The sequence below is a fragment of the Bubalus kerabau genome, chromosome 10, assembly GCF_029407905.1.
Source record: "Bubalus kerabau isolate K-KA32 ecotype Philippines breed swamp buffalo chromosome 10, PCC_UOA_SB_1v2, whole genome shotgun sequence".
Lineage (NCBI taxonomy): Eukaryota > Metazoa > Chordata > Mammalia > Artiodactyla > Bovidae > Bubalus > Bubalus kerabau.
The window spans coordinates 43162667-43177314 of NC_073633.1; the positions used below are offsets into that span (position 1 = coordinate 43162667).

The 14648-nt window shown below is 35.1% G+C and overlaps 1 protein-coding gene across 5 annotated transcripts in view; it reads right to left on the bottom strand.

Annotated features, from left to right (window-relative positions):
* UBR1 (ubiquitin protein ligase E3 component n-recognin 1) overlaps positions 1–14648 on the bottom strand; it is a 152697-nt gene that overhangs the window by 50890 nt on the left and 87159 nt on the right. For all 5 annotated transcript variants that reach the window (XM_055537521.1, XM_055537523.1, XM_055537524.1 and 2 more), the window contains 6 exons: positions 11820–12025; positions 10350–10443; positions 9434–9583; positions 5255–5352; positions 2577–2670; positions 1439–1587 (listed from right to left, as the gene is read on the bottom strand). In XM_055537521.1, the coding sequence (XP_055393496.1) occupies positions 1439–1587; positions 2577–2670; positions 5255–5352; positions 9434–9583; positions 10350–10443; positions 11820–12025 (791 nt within the window). The remainder of the gene's footprint in view (positions 1–1438; positions 1588–2576; positions 2671–5254; positions 5353–9433; positions 9584–10349; positions 10444–11819; positions 12026–14648) is intronic.

Here is a 14648-nt window from a genome sequence, read left to right on the forward strand (position 1 = left end):
GGACAGCAATAAAAGACCCTCTGTTTTTATTCCTCAACTGTTTTTCATAACTATGCCAACACATCCTGCATATGTCTCTCCACACCCACAGGGAGTGAGATAAGTTAGCTGTTTATGTGCTAGGAATAAAGCACAGCCTTATATCCACTGGATGGAAAAAGCCCTATAGTGAAAACAATCTAACACTCTATTAATCAAATAATTTCCAATTACTATGTTACAGAAACACATATGAAGAATCAATCCTATTCTCCAATGAACTTCTCATCCATTCTATGACAAAACTGTCACTTCTGAAAATGTTCAATACCTAAATAAAAATCTCCAATTCCTAATGCTTGTGTTCCCCAAATAGTCAAGTGTAAAGGTACCTTTACTGGCAATCTGCAGGTATTTAATAGATCATGACTCCAAAAGAATGCTTAACATTTCATATCAAATTGTTCAGATTCTGTTTAAACCTCATTTTCCCCTTTTCTCCTTTTATTTAATGACAGTAAATATAAACTTGTGTATTTATTTTTTACCCACAATTGAAGTCTGACAGGTTTGGAAATGACTCCTAAAATCTGTTCACAGAGACTAATGCTGGCATGCAGAAAGGGTCTGTGAAAGAAGTAGCTTTGTGCTACTTAATTCAAATTGTGAGATAGTGTCATTTTACAAAACTTTATTTAAATGAGGAAATGGGGTAGAACCATTAAAAACAACTTCCAAAAAATACTGGAAAATGAGTCTGAAAGAATTATAACTCTTAATTGTAATCTAATTGTTTTTCATGTAGTACTCTTATCTTGTGACTGTCATAAGCAAATATATTATTTTAAAAATCTGAGTGATTCTTCACTGCTTCATTTCCCCTAGATTTAATGAGAGATAAGACCATGTAAATGCAAGGTGTATAACCTGTTGATTTGATACACTTTTCTCTAAGAAGCTTTCACCACGGCAGAGAATCTAACAGATTTCTTCAGATTTGGGAGGTTTCTTGCTGTTAATCTCTTTCTCCTGACCACCTCAGTCTTCCTTTCTCTCTCCTGGTAATTTTTTAGATGGTTTGGTTTACTTTTCTTTTTTCTCTCAAAGTGTAAAAGAAATAAAAATTACTGGATATTTCTGGGTTGATTCTCCTTCCTTTGCTTTTTCTCATATCTTTCATTGTTATATTGCCACCTTTTAAATACAGCTTGCTTCATGCTGTTCATTTCAAGTATATTTAGTTTTCTGTTATGTATGCCCATTTTTGTAGTTAAAAGAGTTCAAAACAAAATATCCTCAAACTAAATGGCATCATGCCACCTAATCTACCGATATACCAAGAGTCCTTAAGTCAAAGTATTCCAGGCCATTAGGGTGGGAAAAAAGGAATAATTTTTGATCAGTCAATGTTAATTCTGTTTCTATAAAAGCTCCAAACCAGTTTTCTTATAGGCTTTACCAATTGCCTGGATAGTAAAAGCACATGTGCTCCAGGTCATCATGGGGATTCGAGGATCCGTTTCATCAGGAGGCACTTTCAATCCAATTCTATAAATTGTTGTGGCAAAGAGAAGGACCATTTCCTTGATGCTATTAGAATAATTTAACCTAAAAATAAAACAATAAAAATTTAAATAAGGATTTATTAAAAGGGGCTACCTACTGAGAAGTCCACTTAGGTACTGAAGCAAGAATTTAACTTCTTTTGAAGGTTTATTCATTAAGAAAAAAATGGTGAAAGCAGAACTGTAACTCCTATGGGTAGAAAAATGTATCTGACAAAATGGTAATGACCCAGATAATTTCTTGTAAAAGATGCAGTAAATGATCACAGCAGAAAGGGTCGAGGTCCAAATTAAGAACAGGTTAGAGACAGGATTAAAAATCAGAGGAAACACATCTGACATAAATTTCAGTATCTGAAAAGGGACCAAGAAGTACTTTTGTGCTGATAGGGGTGTATGTGTGTCTGTGTGTATATATAATAATCCATGTACTAGCAATGATAATTCCTGGTTTCATGAACTTCTATTTGTAACAAGTATTTTCAGTAGTGATGGGATATACAATGTAAACAAGGATCACAACTAGAAAAATCAACCTCATATTATTCATTAAATAATAGTATCTGATTTGGATACATTATATTTTTCAAAGCATCTTCACATAAATATCTTTTCAATAACTGTATGAGGTAAACTAGGAGACCACTGTCTCAATCTTACAAACAAGAATATGAATTGCAGTGGGGGTGGAGTGACCTGAAACTTTTCAGAAGTCACAGAGCAAGTCAGATGTGACTTTAACTTAAGTCTCTTAAATTCTGCTCTTCCTATAGGTGGAAATATATAAAAATAGCATTTTTGTTGGTTAAAAATAATTATAGGCATGGTTCATCTTAACACATATTAAATACATATTATTCTATCTCAAATCACTTAATATCAGTACAAATAAAACTCTAGGGAGACGGCAACAAGATAAAAATGGGATAAACAAAACACTTTCACAAATAAAGCAAGAAGGAAGGAAGGAAGAATTGTTCTTCACTCTTATTTTCACAACCATTTACAAACTTCTCTTGTTTAGATACTTACGAAGACTGAACTCCATAACTCAGAATAGAATGGAACTCAAGAGTAGAATCACCCATTCCTTGATCAAACAGGACTGGAATTGTTGGGTTTTCTCCTTACAAATTAAAAGGAAAAAGCAAAAAAAAATCATGGGAGTTCAGTGTGACACATACTTTTTAAAGCTTTTGTAAATTACATACAATCACTTTAGAAAATTTGGATAATGCTAATAAGCAATAAATAACCATTCAAAATATTTCCACCCAGATAATCAGATAGCATGAGGGTAATATTTTTCTATTCTCCATATAAATGTTACACATGTAGATTTTTTTTTCTTAAAAGGATAATAACTCTAGCACCATTGTGTATCTTGATTTCTCATTAATAGATCATATATATCTTCCACATCAGTAACTGTCCCTCTATATTTCTATTTTTAGTGAATGCATAGTACTTTAGTGAATAAGAGCACAGGATCTGGAGCCAAGCTGCCTGGGTCTGAATCCTAGCTTTGCTAGTGACTATTACTAAGACCTTGGGTGAATACTAAACCTCATCAAAATTAAGACTGTCATTCCCATAAGTGCAATGAGTTAGTTTTCTTCTGGTGGTTCTTGAGATTCTTCATCTTTGGTTTCCAGAAGTTTGGGTATGACCTATCTAGGTATGCTTTTAAGTTTATCTGTTGGAGGTTCACTGAGCTTAAATTTATAAATCTAAGTCTTTCTACCAATTTGTAAAGTTCCCAGTTGTAATTTCTTCAAATATTTTTTCAGTACCATCATTTTTCTTTTCAGGACTTCAATGACACAAAACGTTGGGTTAAAGGGAACAAAAGAAGATTCCATATGTCCCTAACGCTATATGTTTTTCTCCATCACTTTGCTGTCAATTCTTCATTGCATAATTTCCCTTATCTAATTTCAAATTCACTGACTCTTATCTCACCATCTCCATTCTACTACTGAGCCCATTCAGTTAAATTTTTTTTTTTCATATAGTATTCTTTCAATTCTGTTATCTCCATTTGGTCCTTTTTCTACATATATATATTTTCCCCTCTGCTGAGAACTTCTGTCTTTCCATTCACTTCCATGAGTGTTCATCTTTAATTCATGTTTCATGATTATAAACCTGCTTTAAACTTTTTGTCTGAAAAGTTCAACATTTAAACATCTCAGGATTGGAACTTGATTGATTGTTTCTTCCTTGAGAGTTGGTCAGATCCTCCTGGTTCTCTGTACCTTGAGTAATTCTGGATTTAGTTCAGTTCATTTCAGTAACTCAGTTATGTCCAACTCTTTGCGACCCCACGGAATGTAGCATGCCAGGCTTCCCTGTCCATCATCAGCACCAGGAGCCTGCTCAAACTCATGTCCATCAAGTTGGTGATGCCATCCAACCACCTCATCCTCTGCTGTCCTCTTCTTCTTCTGCCTTCAATCTTTCCCAGCATCAGGGTCTTGGATGTTTTGAATATCCATTTAAAAAAAGGCCTGCATTAAAATTCTCTGGAAAAATGTACCTTTTTTGTTGTTGTTCTAGTAGGCAACCAACCCAATTAGGTTCCATAAGTTTTGTTTCACTCTGTGAGTGGTTCCAATGTTAGTTTTCAGAGCCTTTGTTAAACTGTTTGAGTCTGCTAGTACATGTACTACTCAGAACTTAGACTGGGACTTGAGTGGTGGTTTAATGTAGTTTCAGTCTCAAAGCTGTTTTTACCCTTCTTTGGGCCTGTTCTGCACCTGTGTAGGCTGGAGGTGAGCTCTGGACCTGTGTTGGTCTCAAAAGTAGGAGATTCCTTTTCATAGCACTCTCCTCTCTGGGATTTACCCCTATTCTCTCTAGCTGCAAGGGGCCCTTGTTTCCCCTTTCCTCTAGTCAAAATGATCAATTTCTTTCAGCTTTATAGTCCCCTGTGCTGTCATGCAGATTCACATGACTGGAGTTAATCTTGGGATGAAGCTGTGAGGGAAAGAAATGGCTAAGACTCCACACTTCCAATGCAGGGGGCACAGGTTTGATCTCTGGTCAAGAAACTAGGATCCCACATGCTTAGTAGTATGACCAAAAAAATAAATTAAAATAAAAAAAAATAAAAAATAAAACAAAACAAAAACACCTAACTTGGAATTAAAAAAAGAAAAGAGGATTCACCCTGCAGTTTTTGGAACACAGTGGTCCCATTTCTCCCAGTTCTTTTGGCCAGTAAGACTGATTTTCTCTTGGGAATTTAGATGTCTATGTGGCCACCACGGCAGTGCAGTTCCATGATTGGAGATGGCCTTGGGAAAGAGCCAAAACAGAAAAAAACAAAACAAAAACACGTGCAACAGGAATTCCCTTTACACTCTCCAGCTTCTGAGGAGCTTTTTCTCAAGTTCTCTGGCTAGAAAGATGGCATCTCTTCTGGGTTTTTTACTGTTCATGTCCACCGCATAGTTCTGTGTCTCAGGCTATGCTGGGGTCAAAACTGGGGAATAAAGGAGGGACAAAAACCCCCAGGAAACTCACTGCTTATACTAAACATTCCTCAGATTTGTACTTCCTCCCCTTGGCCTAAGGAAATCTCTATTTTCTAATATTTAATGAATCTGTATTTGAAAACCATATTTTAGAGCAAAAAGTACTTTAAAAAATAAAGATTCTGACACTTAAATCTCACGCAGCTAAATATAAAATAATTTTAAGCAAACCTTTAGCATGTTTCATATTATAACCTGTTATTCTGGCCAGAACAGTCTGTATCCATCGTTCCAGGGTCAAAAGTTGAGCAAGAGGTTCTGTATTCTCGCTGAAAATTGATATTTGAAAGTTATTAAAGCCATTGGCACAGGTCAAACTGAAAAGCTCAATTTGTAGGGTCTTTCTGTGGATAAATAATTGTATGAAAAAGTCAAACTCCTCCAGATTAGCTTCCTAGGTCATAGAAACACACATGTCTAAAAATGCAGTTTTGGGAGGGAGGAGAAATTTTAAAGTACAAAGAATAAGATAACACCCTCACTCCCATTTCCTGGAAGCAATAGATAAATGTCAGTAAGTGAAATCACCCTTTCAGCTGCTCAAGTCAAAAACTAGGTGTCATCACTGATATATATGAGTCCCTCAAACCCCACATTCTAATCTATCAGCTAGTCTTAGGTTTTACTTGCTAAATATACCCCAAATTGGTCACTTCTTTCTATCTCCTTCATGATTACCCTAATTCAAGTTACGTTATTCCTCACCTGGACTGCTTCAGTAGACTGTTCTTCCTGCTTCCACGATGGTGTTTCTTTATTATCTATGTATTCATCAAACAACAGCCAGGAAGATTTTAAAAATGTAAATCGTATCGTATCATTTCCCTATCCAAAACATTCCAATGGTTTTCCATTACACATAAAACACAGTTCTAATTTCCAATCTTGGCTCATAAGACCTTTTAGGATCTGGTTCCTTGCTTGCTCCATCCCAAGCATACTGCCTTCTTACTGTGCCTTGAACTTGCTGCCTTCTTGCTATGTCTCCATCATGCTGATATGTTCCTACTTCAGGGTCTTTGCTCTCAGTGTTGCCTGTGCTTAGAATTCTCTTCTTTCAGAGAACAGAACTGGTGTCTCTCTCAGAGAATAGAACTGGTGACATAGAACAAATGTTACTATCTCAGAGAGGAGCTCCCTGCTGACTCGGTCTATAAAGAACCTCATGCACTGGTCTGTCCTCTGGCTCTTTATGATTCTAATTTAGTCTTTCACACTATTTCTCAGTACTCAATATTCCATATTTATATGTTTATCGTTGGTTTCTCTTCTCTGTAATACAAATTCCATTGCACAGGAGCTTGATCCAAACTAACAACAAAGGCAGACCAGAAACGGTGTTATTAAAAAGAAGTAAAAGGAGAAATTTGTTTACTTAAAGGATAGTTTTAAGTGAAGTTAAAATATACAATGAACTGTGCCAAAATTCTTATCTCTGGGTACAAATCTGACCTAAGAATTTTTTCAGTTTTCAGAAATGAAAGTATACTCTGATTTGTTATAATCAATTTTCTTTAAAAATGCTAGCTTATTATTAGCTTTGATAAAGTTTTTTATATGCCCTTAACTTTAGTATCTTGGTGGTGGTTTAGTTGCTAAGTCATGTCTGACTCTTGCGATCCCATGGACTATAGCCTTCCAGGCTCCTCTGTCCATGGGATTCAGGTTATACTCACAATGACTTTCTAACAAAAGAGGCAAATATATTCCTACTATACAGGTAAGTTTAAATACCTAATAAAAATGTTACGTATAATTATGTTTTTCAGATCCTAAGTAACAAAACTGTTACTACAGATTAAAATTGTTAGAAAGGACTGCCCACTCCAGTGTTCTTGCCTGGAGAATCCCAGGGACGGGGGAGCCTGGTGGGCTGCCGTCTATGGGGTTGCACAGAGTCGGACACGACTGAAGCGACTTAGCAGCAGCAGCCCTGAGACATCCTATTCTTAAAGATATCAAGGAAAGAAAGTGCTGAATATTCTTTAGAGAATAATTTACATGTTAATAATTCTTGGGAAACCACTGTGTAAAATAGGCTTGCAGAGGGTAACAAGAAGTTGTTACTTTATTTTATTATGATTTATTTTTGTTTATGGTTGCGGTTATTGCTGCTGTTTAGTCACTAAGTCATGTCCAACTCTTTGTGACCCCATGGATTGTAGCCCACCAGACTCTTTGTTCATGGGACTTCCCACACAAGAATACTGGAGTGGGTTGCCATTTCCTTCTCCAGGAGATCTTTCTGACCCAGGGATCGGACCCAGGTCTCCTGCATTGACAAGTGAGTTCTTTACCACTAGCCAACCTGTGTATAGTTAGGTGAGGCTTTAGAGTCAGGTCTAGGTTCAAATCCTTGGTCTGTCTTGGGACAAGTGAAAACCACTCACAGTCTCCAATTCCTCATCTTTAAATGGGAATAACAGTACCTACTTCATTAGACTATATTAAGAATAAAAAAAAACATATAGCATAGAATGCTACAACATGGTAGTCAACAAATAAAAGAAAAATCTTTCTGATGACACCTTCTTCATAAAAGATGACATTCTATGTCCTAGTATACTAAGTAGAAGACAATTCAAAATTATGTTTTCCAATGACATGGAATAGTAGAGACAGAGCAACTACTGTCAAGGCTGTATATTGTCACCCTGCTTATTTAACTTATATGCAGAGTACATCATGAGAAACACTGGGCTGGAAGAAGCACAAGCTGGAATCAAGATTGCCGGGAGAAATATCAATAACCTCAGATATGCAGATGACACCACCCTTATGGCAGAAAGTGAAGAGGAACTAAAAAGCCTCTTGATGAAGGTGAAAGAGGAGAGTGAAAAAGTTGGCTTAAAGCTCAACATTCAGAAAATGAAGATCATGGCATCTGTCCCATCACTTCATGGGAAATAGATGAGGAAACAGTGCAAACAGTGTCAGACTTTATTTTTGGGGGCTCCAAAATCACTGCAGATGGTGATTACAGCCATGAAATTAAAAGACGCTTACTCCTTGGAAAAAAAGTTATGACCAACCTAGATAGCATATTCAAAAGCAGAGACATTACTTTGCCAACAAAGGTCTGTCTAGTCAAGGCTATGGTTTTTCCAGTGGTTATGTATGGATGTGAGAGTTGGACTGTGAAGAAAGCTGAGCACTGAAGAATTGATGCTTTTGAACTGTGGTGTTGGAGAAGACTCTTGAGAGTCCCTTGGACTGCAAGGAGATACAACGAGTTCATTCTGAAGGAGAGCAGCCCTGGGATTTCTTTGGAAGGAATGATGCTAAAGCTGAAACTCCAGTACTTTGGCCACCTCATGCGAAGAGTTGACTCACTGGAAAAGACTCTGATGCTGGGAGGGACTGGGGGCAGGAGGAGAAGGGGATGACAGAGGATGAGATGGCTGGATGGCATCACTGACTCGATGGATGTGAGTCTGAGTGAACTCCGGGAGTTGGTGATGGACAGGGAGGTCTGGCGTGCTGCGATTCATGGGATCGCAAAGAGTCGGATATGACTGAGCGACTGAACTGAACTGAACTGAACTACTTACTGGCCCTAACTGCCAAGCCTACCACCTTTAACTCCTTTCACGTTAAGTGTTTTATCAATAAAATAATTTTCTTGAGAAAAACTAATATCTGTCACTACTACAAATTCATTGAGTTAAAAAAAACTAATAGCAACAAGAATAAATATTAATAGTACTGTTATCATCACGTAGAATCGTGAGAATATTGAAATAAACAATTAAGTGTTCTAGCTGTCATAAAAAACTAGTAGTTATTTGCTGTTAAATTCCATTCACAGATGGTCAGAATATAAAAGTTTAAAAACTTATTCTGAACACCAAAAAACTATTCATAGATGAACATATTGTTTTCATTTACATTTATAGTTAACATTTTGTCCATATCTCTACAACTACAGCATTTGGGTCTTTAGAAAATAGAATAAAAATAATAATACAAAGATCTGAAGAGTAACCAAACTCCAAATAGCAACTCTAATGCTGGCAAAGTACTCTAAGAAAGGAATAGATATTCTTTGCAACTTTTTTCCTTCTGTGAGCGCTAAGATAGAGAGCAAAGTTCTATTGCTTTTATGGTTATTAGAAGAAAGATGCAAAACATGTACACAAGTAAATAAACATTCCAGTTCTTTTAGAAATAAAAAATTAGGGCTTTTATCATATTTTTAAAGTTGAATCCAAGTAATAATATCAATTAGTATGTTACTTTAATTTGAGAGAAAAAAGAAAAAAAAACTCATAATCTAATCAAAACAGTCACAATGAAAAACATTAACGACAACTTAAAAGAAAATTAACCAAAACATTAATTTAAATATACCTGCTTATCTTTTGATGTTGCAAAGGAATAATGGGGATCACAGTATTGCACAGAGACTTGCATAGAGGGCAAAGATACTCTCCACTCTCCAAGTCGAAAAGATCAACATGTATGCGCTGCTGAGAGCTCAGCTGTACAGCTTCAAAATACCTGCAAAATTCCAAGACACAGGTCCATTTAAAACTACACATGTATCTTTGCTCTAATCCAAGTGAAAAAAATCTGGAATTTTTGCCCCAATATACATCTTTAGAATCTACATGCAAAAATACACAAATTACAGAAGAAATAGCATGCCTATTCTTTTGGGGGTAAACTGGAGGACACATCAGGGCAGAAACAAATTTAAAATAGTTTTACTGAATTATATTGATAAACCTGTCTCCTGCCTCAACAGCATGGAGATATACAATACAGACACTATGTCCCTCTGTTTCCAATGACCAAGCGAAGTAGTAAGTGCAATCATAGGAAAATTATGTATTTTAATCTGATGCCAAAAAGGTAAACCTGATATAAAATATTTCCCAAGAAAAATATTTCTGCATTTTTATCTCTTCCAGACATATAACTAGAATTTCATGTCCTATTCTATCTCAGAGGTATTTTTCACTGTATGTTTTGAGGGGAATCAGATTTTTATAAAGATAACTACTTTTTATACAAATACTGATCAAGAAAGACTAATTCCTTTGGGAAAGATAGTACAGTGAAAAATTTAAGTTGATAATTTTACACACCAATTTCAAAGGGTGATACTATAATAAGTATCATGCAAACAAAATTAATAATTAAAACTGCTTCAATTATTCAAATAAGAAGAAAAGAAGACATGAGAAAACATGCCTTTTTGTGGCCTTTAGAGAACTTCAATATTCCTAGCTTCTTTCAAGAAAATGTCAGAAGGACAACTTACTTCTGCCAGCACACTGCATGCATTACGTGACCACAGCTCCCTGTGTAAGTTCCATATGCCAAGTCTGCATCCATGAAAAGTGGGTCCATGGTTTCTGATACAAAAAGACAAAATATAAGGTATATATTCATCTGTTCCACAATGATAAAAAGAAACCAAACAAAAAAGAGGTTATCACTTCTAACATTCTAATCATAAACTTTCTTAAGAATGTTCAAGAATATCAGGGTAGCAGGATATATATTCATAATAGTTAAGTAAAAAGAGGAAAACATAAAGCTAGACTTCAGGTATGATTAGTGTGGATTAATGACAACTACTATTCATAATGTACATTTTTATCTTAACATTAAGTTTCAAGTTGCCTTATTTTGGTTTCATTAGGTTTCAAGTTGCATTATCTTGGTTGTTGAAGTGATATTCTATGATTCAAGCACAATTTCTTCATCGGTAAACGGAGCAAATATTGATACCTAGATCACAGTGCTGTTGTGAGGAATAAGTGAGTGAATACACATAAAGCACTTAATTAGTGAGTATAAATCAGTGGCACACAGTGAGTATTCATAATGTTAGCCTTTTTTCACAACTGTGGTATAAATATGGTAATACAGTAAAATGATTGCTTCCTTGTATTTTCCAACGGCTTCGAAATAACAAAAGATCCTTTTAATTAAAAAAAAAAAAATTAGCCTTTTCTATCATTTTTATTATTTCAAAGGTATTTAAAAAATAAAGCAGATAACTCCTAATGTAATGTAAGAATTATTTAATACAGCACATTACCTAATTAGTACTCCAGCCAAGAAAATGTTTAACAAGAACCTAGTCACATGACAACAATCAGACAAATCCTCAATGTAAAACACTGTACAGGACAACTAACTAGTTTACATTCTTCAAAAAACTTATTATCACGAAAAAAAAGGAAAAGCAAGTGACTATTCTAGATTAAAACAGACGTAACAAAAGCAACATATGAAACATTCTGAATCCTAAATGAAAAAAAAAGTCTAGCTAAAAAAAGACTTTCTGAGGACAGTTGGGGGAAATATGAATATGGATTTTATATTAAAAGATATTCCTGAATTATTAACTTTCTTAAATGTTACACCCAGTATGGTAGACAAAAGAATACTGGATAGATTAGTTTTCGAAAATGCACGTGGAAACATTTAGGGATGAAATGCCATGAATTCCTACTTTCAAATGGTTCAGCAAAATGAAATGGAGATGGAAGGATTAGATAGAATGAGCAATGTGGCCCTGTGCTAACCAAAAATTTAAAAAACAGACAAGGAGCCAACTTGGTATGTAAAAACTTAAGAATTTTACAAATGGGTAAATTGTGATTGGACCAAATAAGGCTAAATACAACCTCACTCCCAAACTTCTTTCAGATAGTAATTTTTCTAATTATACAGGAAAGAAAAGAAACGCTCAAAAAGACATTTATTAAACAATACATACCCCCTGAGAGTTCTATGGGTTTTCCCCTGTGCTGGGTTAAGGCGGTGGATTTCTGGACACAGGCTGATAATACCATGGCATTATTTTCTATTTTCACCTCTTGTTCTTCTTGGCAGAGGATGCACGTCAGCACCTCCTTTTCAGTAATTGATGGACCCCGTTTAGGACCCAAAGCAATTCTAGAGTAGTCACTGACTGCTGGGATGCTACCAAGAGAAACGACCAGAAATGAGGACATATGTTTTGGTCACCTGTCTTTAGATTCTGGTAGATTTTAAGTAACTGTAGGGCAAGAACTTTAAGAACAAAAATAATAAAATAAAAATTATACTTAGAAATATTAGCTTAAAATCTGCCCCTCCCCCCAGTTTTTCTGACTTTAATCAGTTAATTTGCTTACTAGAAAATACATTCTGTGTTGCAAAGTAAAAAAAAAAAAAAAAAAAATTCAGATCACACAGTAGAATGTATATTACAATTATACTTAACTTACTGATATTATAAAAGTAATGCATGCTTATTAAGAAATTTTGGAAAGTCTAGAGAAGTATAAAGAAGAAAACAAAAAGCATTATACTCTCACAACCTAGAAATAACCACTGTGTATTTCCTCCCAGTCTGCTTTCCAGTTACAACATTTTTTACATAATTAAGATTACATTATATATAGAGTCTGTGTCCTGTTTTATTTACTTCTATCTTAGTTATTTTTTCATATCATAAAAATTGCTTCAGAAACATTATTTTTAAATGGCTGTACAGCACCCTCACTCTATGTGCCATAAGTTTTATCCTTTCCCACTTATTAGGCATTTAAGTTTCTATTCTACTTTGGTAGCTATTAAAATTAAAAACATACATCTTAATGATTTAGCAACTCATAAGATACACTCAGTGTGTACAATAATAATAATAAAATAAGAGCAAATATTTACAAAGCACAAATTACAATATAAGGCACTGTTTCAAATACTTTAAAAGTTATGCTACTTCACTGAATCCTTCCAACAATTCTATAAGGTAGGTACTATTATTATCTCTGTTTTTCAGATGAAGAAACTGAAGCCTAGAGATGGCATGAGACTTACTTAATGATTCATCTAGGAAGTGACTGGGCTAGGATTTAACCTATATGATCTGATTTCACAGGCCATGCTGCATAATAATGCCTATCTATCTGCACAAGAAGCTCCCTGAAATATTATGTGTCATCGAACAAACTGGAAATAAATGGAATGGTCATTATCAATGTAAGTGAAATTACGTAATACAGAATACTATGCAGTTTTAAAAAGTGGGTCTCAGCTAGGTGTGGTCCTACCTTCTAGGAGGCATCCAGCAACATGTGGGTAAAGTTAACCTTTTGGTTACTGAAGGCCTAGGGGACACTACTGGACTTTAATGGATGAAGGGCCAGAGATGCTAAATGTCCTGCAATTTATCATGAAAAAGAACTGCTGCCCAAATGCCACTGAGCTTGTTTTATATGTGAGAACATACATATACAGATTTCCAAGACATAATATTAAATGAAAATGGGAAACTGAAGAATGGTATGTACATAATGCCACTTATGCAAATAAAACAAAAGGCTGAATGACACATTCCATGGCTACATATATTTGTATGTAACAGCACAGTGAAAATTCTTATAAGATAACCAGAGTATCTCTGAGGGAGGGCAGAAAGGAGTGCAGGATTTCATTCAGTACTCAAGAAAATATATTTGTTATCCTGGGATAGGAAAAGCCTGCTTAAACAAGATATAAACAGTTAAAACTCTAAAAAACTGACAAATCTCTCTTTATTAACACTGAAAATTTGCTATAGCTAAAATTTCATTATTAATTTAAACAGGGAAAAATATGGGAAACATGGAACAAACTTTAATATCTGTAATTTTAAAGGACTTCTAGAAATCAGTAAGACAAAAGTAAAGTACCCAAAATAGATGGGCAAAGGATACCTGGAAGACAAAATGTAACAGGCTAGTGAATAATCATAAGAAAAGATGCTCAACCTAGTACTAACTAATCAGGGAATTTCAGAACAGCACAAATTTATAATCTTGATTATATCAAATATTTTCAAGTGCTGATAATTTTATGTATTGGTGAGAATGAAAGAAATAGGAACTCTTTATACACTGCTGGGAGTAGACAACTGGTCAAACTACTTTGGAGGGCAATATGCATTGGAGAAGGAAATGGCAACCCACTCCAGTGTTCTTGCCTGGAGAATCCCAGGGACGGGGGAGCCTGGTGGGCTGCCGTCTATGGTGTCGCACAGAATCGGACACGACTGAAGTGACTTAGCATAGCATAGCATAGCATAGCATGGTAGTATCTACTAAAATTTTAAATACTTATAACCCAGTCCTTTCATTTAATAGATTCCACCCTAGAGAAGAACTTGTAGAATTGCAAAAGGGGACAAATAAAAATGTTCTGACACATTGTAATATGGGAAAATTGGGAAATAAGGGGAAAAACACCTTGTGTCCAAAATCTGATAAATACTGGATATCTATAATATGTAATACTATGCAGCAGTTGTGAAGAATGATGCAGAATCTACACTCCAGATCTATCAGTATTGACATGAAAAGATTTAAAAGACAGAGTGAAAAAGCAAGCTGCAGACAAAGTATGATAAAATTTTAAAAAGCCACTAAAACACACAAAACAAGATTCATTACTACTCACATACACGTTTACTAATGTGTAGAAAGACACCTAGAACAACAGTTATTTATAACAATGGCTATAGGTGACGGACCAGGAATGTAGAGGATGGTTAAAGGGAACTTACTGTGTTACTGTGAATTGT